Source organism: Branchiostoma belcheri, unplaced genomic scaffold (assembly GCF_001625305.1).
Source record: "Branchiostoma belcheri isolate BF01 breed outbred unplaced genomic scaffold, Haploidv18h27 scaffold2, whole genome shotgun sequence".
Taxonomy (NCBI): Eukaryota; Metazoa; Chordata; class Leptocardii; order Amphioxiformes; family Branchiostomatidae; genus Branchiostoma; species Branchiostoma belcheri.
This window is the reverse complement of record NW_017803490.1, coordinates 7,862,073-7,872,497: the sequence shown is the minus strand read 5'-3', so window position 1 is coordinate 7,872,497 and position 10,425 is coordinate 7,862,073. Positions and strand designations below refer to the sequence as shown.

Below are 10,425 nucleotides of genomic sequence, written 5' to 3'. Positions count from 1 at the left end.
TGGGCCTGGGGGCATGTTGGCCCTGGAGCCGAGGAGCTGGCCTGTATAGGCCCTGCAGCCAAGGAGCTAGCCTGTGTAGGTCCTAGAAATAGTCTGGCACCAAGGCTAGCCCTTGAGCTTAGGAAACGGTCTATGTAGGCCCTGAAAACAGTCCAGCACCAAGGCTAGGCGGTAGCATGCACTGTGAGAAAGGCACTGTGAGATGAGCACAGCTAGAAGACGAGATGACAACACCGTGCCATCTGCTAATTTTCGCCACATTTTCGCAGAGATAACCTAATCTGTTTCATCCCTGCACGGTAATGAGTTCTAATGTCTGACCGGCTGGTGGAACTGCCGCCTGGGAAAGTTATTTATCTCTTCCCGAGAACTCTCAGTCCAGAGGAATGTCTGTCTATCCAAATTCTTATCTTATCGCTCGGGTAAGGGCCGGTGTCATCTTTTGCTGACCGGCAGGCGCCCCCATCCCCCTCCCCCACAAAAATTCGCTTTATCCTACACAAATAGCACATAAAACTACGAAAACGCTGATAAAGGGGTTCCACCTTTGCTATCTATCTGGAATATGGGCCCTTCTTCACAGAAATCTTTCACTACAAATAAAATGACAGATAAATTTTTTTTTTGAATAGTTAACATGTATCCAGAACGGTTCTAGATACACGTATACTAGTAGTCTAAAACCATGTCAAGGAAAAAAACTACGTTCTTGGAAGCACTATGCCTGATTGCCCGACCCAATCAGGCATAGAATAAGATAGGCACGGTTCTGGATACATCTATGATGGATGTTCCTTTATCTATGTTCCTCCATCTTACATTTCAACGGAAACATCCGCCGCATCTAGCTTGTCTATCTAAAGAGTTGACGGATGACCTAGAATGCCAGTCTCCAAATATCGGACTCGCGCTGCTCTATAAACACAGCATCTGTTCTGTAGTCCTCTCCCAGTCTCCTGTCGTCAGAAGATTGTGGAGTCATAGACCCTTCCCCACCGAACTGATCGAACACCTGTTCTATTTCGAAGTGTTCGAACATCAGTTCTTTGAACTGATCGAACACCTGTTCTAGTTCGAACCGATCGAACATGTTCTATTTCGAACTGTTTGAACAAAACTGTCCTGTTCTATTTCGAACTGTTCGATTAGGAACTATCAGTTCTATTCCATGCAATAAATCAAGGTAGACGGTGTCTCTTCTATGAAAAGGAATCATTTTGACTGTATGCTCGACACAGAAAACATATCTAAAGATTCTTAGGCGCGCGCGTATGTGAAAACTATAGTTGAAAATCATACGACCAACATTTCACGTCAAGTAAGATACTAAAAACGTTTCTTGTTGCATTACCAAGGAAAGCCACTGGGGGGGGGGGTCATTGTGTTTCTTCGATTGGTCAAGCCCTAACTGAATTGCATACCAATCTATGAGAGTGGCTTCTTGAATGAGGAACGTTAAAGCACAAACAAAGCTACAAAGGCTACCTAAAGCCTAACCTTCTTGGTGAAGGTATAATGAATACAACTTGTGCGCGTGTAGCAACCCCGTGTCACCGATAACCTCAGTTACCTTACTGAAACCCTAGTCTTCATGTGATATTTTACACCCATCATTACCAGTGTTTAAGGCTATTTGACCGTCGTAAGTACATGTCCCTCAGCACAAATGTTCGCCCGTGCAGAAAGATAGCCTTTCTCTATTAGACACGCGTCATGGTCACATCTGACAGAATGGGCTCACCTTGTGTCGCCATCAAAATCTCGCGAGATCTTGATACGTGACTTCAGCAGGTGGTACTGTTTGCCTTTGAGTTTGTCTTGACAAGTTATGTTGAATTGTATCAAATAGTTCTGGATAGTCCACGCTTATTTTCTTGGGTACGCTGAGACTATTAAGAAATGTGCCTGATCCTGACCCTAACACATTCAGACATACTACTAGATAGGCACGCTATTGGTACTGGATACAATAGGTTGTTACTCTGTCTGCTGTTGTATCTAGAACCTGAACCTTTATCCCGAACCAGTCAAGCACGGTTCTGGAAAGTCCACGCTTATCCAGAATCGTGTCTGGGGCAACTCTACGCTCTTGGATATTCTAAGACTATCCAGAACCGTGTCTGATCCTAACCCTAACACATTCAGGCATATACATCTAGACAGGCACGATTCCGGATACAATTGCAATATACAAACGTTTGGATTAATGGGACCTCCGCTTTTACGTCCCCATCCGAAATGTCAAGTGCAATCCATCAAACTGTGTCCAAGCGGGGCCCAAACCCCTGCCCATCTCACACAAAACACCTAATATATCGGCTATATCATACAGATGCAAATACAGAATATAAACTTAGAAAAGAAAATGAAAGAGCAATGCAATATTTACGCCAGAACTTTCAAGACGAAAAGAAAATGCTATTTCTTTGCCCCTGTTGAACGTTGTAAACATGGGTCACAAGCGGTCATCGCACGTGTTATTTAACACTGACACGTGCCCTCCTCCTTATTCTCGGCCCAAGACACACTTTCCAAAAATATCGTTCAGTCATGCCCCAGAAGGCGTCCTTGGGAGGCTTCGAATGTCACACATAGTCTCTAGCAGGAAGCGATTAAGGCAAGGTTTTAACGTTTTACAGTTAAAATTTTATACCCTTAATTCCTCATCCATTTCTGCTTCATTATTTTATCGGTAAGACTGATCATGAGGGGAAAAAATTGGTTTCTTTTGGACATTTTTATGTGTTGCTTCTAAGTATAGTTATAGAATAGCATTAAAGAAATAATATTGTTTAGTGTAATCTGATAATCATATGGATGTTCCCTTGCCACGCGTTGGATTGTTGAGTTGGGTTCTCTTAGGTTTAAGGGTCTAAATGTAGAAAAACATGTCATTGAAACGACCTCTGCTATATCCAAGATCTTACTACGGCTCGCGTGAAATCCCAGCCACGTTGAGCGAGGCTTTCAAAGAGATTGACTCTGGCACTTCAAAGTTTTTAACTCGACGATAAAGGAGTTTTCCAGCGGGAAGTATGTTGATTATGTATCTGTGGGGGCTGGAAAATTGTCAAACCGCACGATAATAAGTCATGATATAATCTTTGGGACGGCGCATTGCCAAGTATAGTAGGGATGCGGTGGACTTGTTTTCTTGATATTGGCCACACTGAGTACGCTGCCAAATATTACTAGTCATCTCCAAGCAGATTGTTTTGGTGTCTGCAAAGACAGTATCAAATTGGTCAGGCAGTTACCAGGCTCTACCAGGCTTCGTGAGGCGGCTGGGAAGAGTAGAAATTGGCCAAATAGAGAGATAGCATGCCGGGGAGTTGGTCTTCTGGAGAGAACAGTTTCGGGAGCGGCAAACTGTTCTCTCCAGCAGACAAACTCCCCCGGCATGTTATATCTCTATTTGACCGATTTCTACTCTTCCCAGCCGCCTCACGAAGCCTGGTAGAGGATAGCCATTTGTCACCCGAGCGAGGCGTAAAGAAGACACCAGTACAAGGCCTATGAAACACTTAAAATCACGTCAAAAATAAGTCGAAGCCTAAACCTTTGCTGGAGAGTATAGTCAAGTATATGAAAGGATCTAGATAGCCTCTGTAGCAGGCTTATAGAACTGGGGGTTTGGTGGTCTTCGGCTGTTTTCTGATTAGCCCAGTTAAAAAAAAAACGGGGGTAATTCAACCAAACTGGCTTTGTTGTCTATATGGAATCAGAAATTATAAAATAGCACATAAAAGCTCCCAAAGACCCTGAAGACCCCAAACCCCAGTTTTTGGCATGCTATGGAGGCTAGGATCTGGTATTGATGAAGAATAGTGTATTCTGAAAAATTATCTGTTGTTATGGGATAAATGCCACGGTAATGAATAGAGCCATCAATCAGTTAAAGAGTAGTCAGTACGGATTAAGATTTCTGAGGAAAGATCAAAGATGAAAAGCATCTTCCTATCTGTCGGGTGACTCGACTGCGTGAAATTGTTGCCACCGCCCCCCTCCCCCTACACATGTCCGGGACTTTGATCTAAAGAACAATCGGAAAGTTCTTCCCTGCGTGCAAAATCCGCAAGGACGGCGGCTACGGCTTGATTTGAGACGGGAAAGAGCTTGAGAGTTTTCATGAATGATTTGAATATGTTTTTCGGATGTACGTTGTTAATTAATGTAGGACTGTGGTTTCCCACTAGCCTCTACTAGGCTTCGGGAGGCGGCTGGAAAGAATAGAAATTGGCCAAATAGATATAAAACATGCCAGGACAGCTGGTCCGCTAGAGAGTACATTTTGCCGGACCCGGGTGCCAAACTGTACTCTCTATCAGACCAACTCTCCTGGCATGTCGCTACCCGAGGCCTGGTAGAGGCTAGTTTCCCACTTACAAATCTTAAATTACAACGTACAATTCGACCCACTGATATAAAGTGACATGAATCAAAGTTGAAAAGTTCTGACTGTCTTTGAAGCGAATATCTTAAAATTTACACACTCCAATCAGGATCTCTAAGGGTGAAATCTCCGAGTCTGTATGTAGCTCTATCGGTATAGCCCACAGCCTTTCGGCATAACACACCAGCTTCGCAGGCACGCGGCGCGGCGGCTGCTAGCTTCATTACACCGATCGACTTGTTACACCTAACCATTGAACATCTAACTCTAGACATTGTTTAAAGCTATCTAATGATAGAGTCTACCAGATCCGGGTCTCTACCTACACAGATTACGTTCTTGATTGTTGACTGCTTAATTGTCTGGGGCGTCCTTCCAACAACAGACAGTATCAACATTTACCCTTCGAATTTGGGTCGGAACGACATGGACGTATTTGGCACTTAATCACAATTAAGCGGGGCATATTTGTCAATTAGCAACATGGTAGCGTGTACAGTGGAAGTGATCTGTGAACATTTCACCACTGCTAATTACATTAACTAGTCCTCTGAGAGCGGAAAGTTTCAATTTTCTGTGATTACAGAGGGTCTGGCCTAGAAACGGCGAGTGTCTGCTCTGTCTGTGTTTGTTCACGACATGATGTTATGTGCCATCTGCCGCTGATACCTGCAATTCTCTAACCACATGGGACATAAACCTTTCAACATCATAGTTAATATATAGAGAACACAACACCATGTGTACAAGTTGACCTAAGTAATGAACATTAAAATGAAAGAACCAAGCAGAAAAGATAAAAAGTTAGAATCAAGTAAGTTTAGCTTTTGATCCAACATATCCATAACCATATGTCCCACATTGCCATTGTTTTTCTTCTATGTGTATCTGCAAGAATGTGGTAAACATACATGCTTGATAACATATACTAGGGATTATAGCAAGGCCTTCTTACGACTTTGCTCCCGACTTTTCCCCGACCAAGTTGGCGCTGGATCGGGAGTAGTCTGGAATCTATCCTATTCTAGCTTCAATTTCCTCCTCTGTGTGATCGTATCGAAGCAAAATATCAGTTTCCTGGCTTTTCGATATTTATAGTTGGGAGGCACAAAGAAGACTAGTAGGCAACCAGGCCGCAACCTCAACGATCAACTACCAACCACCTACGACCTCAGTCACGACTAACTCCCAACTACCGACCACATACGGTCTGGAAAGGGTCGGGAGGCCATTGCCGGCTATCTGTGACAAGGGCTTTACACACACGCTTTTGGTTGGCACTTAAAATCTGTGCTCCCTACGGTACTACTTTGTGTCCCATTGTAACTGCGTCCTTGGTGTATTTCGATAAGCTGTAATCAAGTGGTGAAAACATCACAAAGTCAGACGGTCATTACGAATTAATACTCCTAGTAGAAAAGCGAGTTCTATTACGGCTCCCTGTGGCGAAAACCCCACAACAGAGCATTCCCTTGGTACTGAGGCTGTGGGTTCAGTGTTGAATTCAGCTTATTGTTCAGTATAGCAAAATTAATACATATCAGATTTAGACTGTGACCTGGATAAAAGCTACAAGAAGACAATGAAAGACAATCACACTTGAGAGAGATATGAAAATGAGTGACATGTAAAATGTATCACCTCCGAGTACGGAGGTTTTGCTTTCAGTGTGTCTGTGTGTTTACTTGTGTTTCCGTAGATATTAACGACTCGAACAATAGCGAAACCACAGTGCATCATTATACTAGTATACTATTCTATACTGTATACTAGCTACTTCTTTCGAACCCGATCCCTGTTCGATCTGACGTCATTCGAACCGAACGCGTGTTCCATTTGGGGTCGCCCGCGGTCGCCGAACTCGTGTTCCATTTGGGGTCACCTTCAGTCATTTTGAATACCTCAGTTGACTGCTTACCTTACCTGCATTACTTGAATCTACATAGAATATACAAGTGCTTCAGTCTAATGTTACGATAGCTTGTTCTTAAAGTGATTTCAAATATTGTTTAACCGATATATTTGTATTTTCTGTTTGTTTCAGAGAAAACTCTGTTACCAGGACTTTGACTGCAAAGGAAGGCGGTTGAGATGCGTCGGAGCCATCAGAGGAGGCGACATGAGAAAAAAGGGCTTCTGCGACAAGAAACGGTGGTGAAAAAAAGTCATCCTTTGTATAAAGTGTATAAAAACTTGACTGAATTCATGAAGATCACGTCGTATTGTGAGAGAAAGATCTCTCGCCGTATGATATGGAAGTCTGCCATATTTTCTGACAGAATTTCCACTGGTGAAAGACTAGCTTTGACGGGAAAGCTGACACCGACTGAAAAAAGGTCGTCGGAAGAAAGCATACAACAAAGAGGAAGAAAGGGCAATATATCTCGCCGTGTATGGATATGCTCCATATTTTCTGACAGAAGTTTCTCTCATGGCAGGACTGGTTTTGGCGGGAAAATTGACACGGATTGGTACAAAAAGGGTCGAAAGAATACAACAAAGATACCACACACAGATTGGTGGAACTAATACGTCGCCTGTGCGGCTAGCCAATCGGAAAATCTCTATCCGCATTGATGGAGCCAGCAGGCGTACAAGTGACAGCTGTCGTCTGCACTGAGAGACAAAAAAACGTCGTCCACTGAGTTGCAGAATTGCGCGGGAAGGACTGACGGGTCGTCATGGCAACGCAGACGATACTGAGCCGGACAGCTGACACTCAGGAATCCTTGCGAAAGCTCCCTGGGAAAGCAAAGTGAAAAGTGACAGAATTCTCGAGAAGTGGCGAAGGATGAGTATGTTAGACAAAGGATGTGAAGACGGAACTACTTTCGTCACTGAGATGGCGTCGCCCCCCTCCCCACAGAAAGGAGGGTTTTTCATACACCTGTGGTGCGCTAATTTCCGAGCAGATCCTAGAATAACAAAATACAGTATCAAACAAGCCAGTCAGTATCTATTGGCCAGAGTGGGTCCAATATGACATACTGGACCTTCTCTGGCCAATGGATACGGTCTGGCCAATTCGACACTGTCTTTTGCCACCCTAAGATCTGCTTGCAGATTAGTGTTGAAGTGGTCCGCACCACTTTGTGGGAAACCATTTTTACTGTGTCTATAGAGTGAATATGTGGAAAATGTTACTCTACAAACCTGATAAAGAACCAAACATGCAGACCACTGCCTCGCCTGTAGGCCTGACCGTCCTTACAAGGTAACGAATGTAAGGGAACGAGCAGATAGTCTCGTTCCCAGACTGCAGAACTCCGCCTATTTCCGGTTTAAGGAGAGCCGTGGCTTTAGATGTACTCTGGGCAAAGGGTTTTACATACTTTCAGATTGAATCTAAATTCCCAACGCATCTGTAACCACAAAAGTTCTCCGTATGTCCCCTCTAGCTCTGGTCAGTTGTTGAACAAGTGCAAGTCTCTCCTTCCAACACCATTTAATCTCTGAGCAGATCGCGGTAGAAGGGTGTAACTTTTTCTGACTTCTTGACTTTTGTTGTATCCAGAACCGTGCTTTATCCAGAACCATGCTCAGGCACGGTCCTGGATAGTCCTCCCAACTCAATTTAGTTTACAAGCAGATGTAGGATAGAGGATCGCAACATTTTCCACCTCCTTGACTTCTGTGTATCATGCTTAGGCACGGTTCTGGATAGTCCAAGCATATCTAAAACCGTGCCTGGAGCAAACCTACGTTCTTGGATACGCTGAGACTATCCAGAACCGTGCCTCATCCTAACCCTACAGGTTGGGATGGTTCTGGATACGAGTACAACAGCCTCCCTGATAGTTGAGGCAACGGACTGACTTCCATCTCAACACATGCTTGGAGATTAAACCCTTTGAACATCATTTGATAGGATTTTAATTTTTTTTATCTACCAGGAGAAAAATTGGCGGAAGGGTTGGTCACTGAACATTGGTGCTAGATGACTGATAAATTACCTCAGATTTTAGCAGACGATTTTTGCTGTCATATTTATATTTTTCACGACGCAGGACGAAATGTATATTTAAACGTTTGGAAGCACGTCCAACTACTTAATATTCTTACTGCAAAACATCATCCCAGCCCCCAAGGGGTTACGTAGATTGATGCACTCATAACTTTTTATTTTGTTAAACTTCTAAACCAGCTCGTCGACTATGAGCGTAGGTAGCGTCGTTTTCAGGCGTTCCGGGATCGGTCGTTTTTTTTAGAGGGGGGGGGGGTATTTTCTGATCAAGTGTAGATCGCATGCAATAGAAGCTCCAGTCAGCAACCCTACATAGCTCTCCCTGGAGCTTCTATTGCGTGCGATCTACGTTTGATCAGAAAATACCCCCCACCCCCTAAAAAAACGACCGATCCCGGAACGCCTGAAAAGATAGCCTGGTTACCAAACCTATTATGATTCTATTATAGCTCCCGAGTCCTACATCCTCTCCGCAATTTTTTTCGGAGAGGATGTAGGACTCGGGAGCTATAATAGGTTTGGTAACCAGGCTGCTGAAAAGAAGGCTAGGGCTTAGAACACAATCATACTTAGGCATGCTGTCAAATCATTTGACGCTATCCTGTTGCCCATAAGCAATTTACCGGCGACGGCATTTCTATGGGATTACCAACCAAATGGCCCATAAGTGCACAAACGCACGATACTTAGCTTAAAAACATAATGACAGCCATTCAGCCATCTGTTTAAATATGCCACGTTTGGGAGTATACCCCCATGTGAGCGACACAGATGTCTATACCCTTTGTTAAGGCGTATTTTCCTTTTTTTTTTGGTGAAAATTATAAATTTATGTATCCCGTGAGTTTTCTTTTGTATATTGAAGAGGTTGAAGCAGAGGTGACGAAGATGGTTTATTGTTTGTTATTTTTTTTGTATAAAAGGTAAATTATTTCTTCTTCAAACTAGTAGTTATGTCACTTGAAATGGTCATTTAATTAAAAGTGGCCGACAATCACTTATTCTGAGGGGTTTATTTCTGTACATGTCCAGTTAAAGGACTTATAGGCTTAATTTGGCACCAAGAAGATTCCTTTTCTAAGGGCATCTCCTATTGTTGGAACTTTATTGTTTTTTGAATATTTCTTTTACTCCAAAAGAACATATAAAAACTAGCAAAGTTTATGCATAAATTCGGTTTTTATTTATCTACTTCTATTTGAGCATAGATTTCAGGTTACATATCGTTGAATCGATGGTTTGTAATAGTCACTTTCTATAGCTAAGTCAGTAAATGTGCCCGCGATCTTTTTAAGGGCCTGGTCATAAAATTCGTCGTAAGACCGTCGTGCGATAGTCTTGGGATGGTTGTGTTTGCGTCTTGTTACTGAGAAAGGCTGTCTTAGAACCCTACCAGCGGTTTGTTCTGTCACATCTTCTTGAAAGCCGACGACATCGAAATCTAGCCTCTACCAGGCACCGCGGATCGCTGAAAAATAGTAGAAATTGACCAAAATGAATGCGTGGGTCGCAAAATGTACCCTCTCTGGTCGGCGAACTTCCCTGGTATAGTATTCTCTTTATTTTGGCCAGTTTCTACTATTTTTCCTGCGATCTGCGGTGCCTGGTAGAGGCTAACCAAAATCGGGAGACAACTTACGACGAATATGATGGCCAGTCTCTTTGCTACTAAGCACAGTTTAAGCTCCTGCTATACTATATTTAACACATTCCATATTTAACTTTGAGCAAGCTGGATATCCTATAAGAGCTATATTCTATATTTGACATCTCATATCCGTAAGTTTTAAACTGTCGCTGCCGTTGTCATGTGTACGCGATGTATTTTTGTATATTTATTGTCAACAATTGATTTGAGACACAGTTTTCGTGTCATTGTGAAATGTATAAGAATAAATCTTTCTTTATTACGTTAAATGCGTGCTTGCCTGTTATTGGTACCTAGCTTCGGTTAGGGACGTCCTTTAGGATAAAACGTTATGGTAAAGCTCGTAATTACAAAACTAGTATGTTGACCCTCAAAGCGGTTTACTGTTATGATAGGTAAATAAAAAGACATTCATAAATA

At 42.9% G+C, this 10,425-nt stretch overlaps 1 protein-coding gene across 1 annotated transcript in view; it reads left to right on the top strand.

Annotated features, from left to right (window-relative positions):
* The window catches only part of LOC109468901, a 25,229-nt gene extending 17,933 nt beyond the window's left edge, over window positions 1-7,296 (top strand). The window contains exon 4 of the mRNA XM_019767280.1: window positions 6,438-7,296. Coding sequence (XP_019622839.1) covers window positions 6,438-6,551 — 114 coding nt within the window. The 3' untranslated portion in view covers window positions 6,552-7,296. The remainder of the gene's footprint in view (window positions 1-6,437) is intronic.
* The last annotated feature ends 3,129 nt before the right edge of the window (window positions 7,297-10,425 follow it).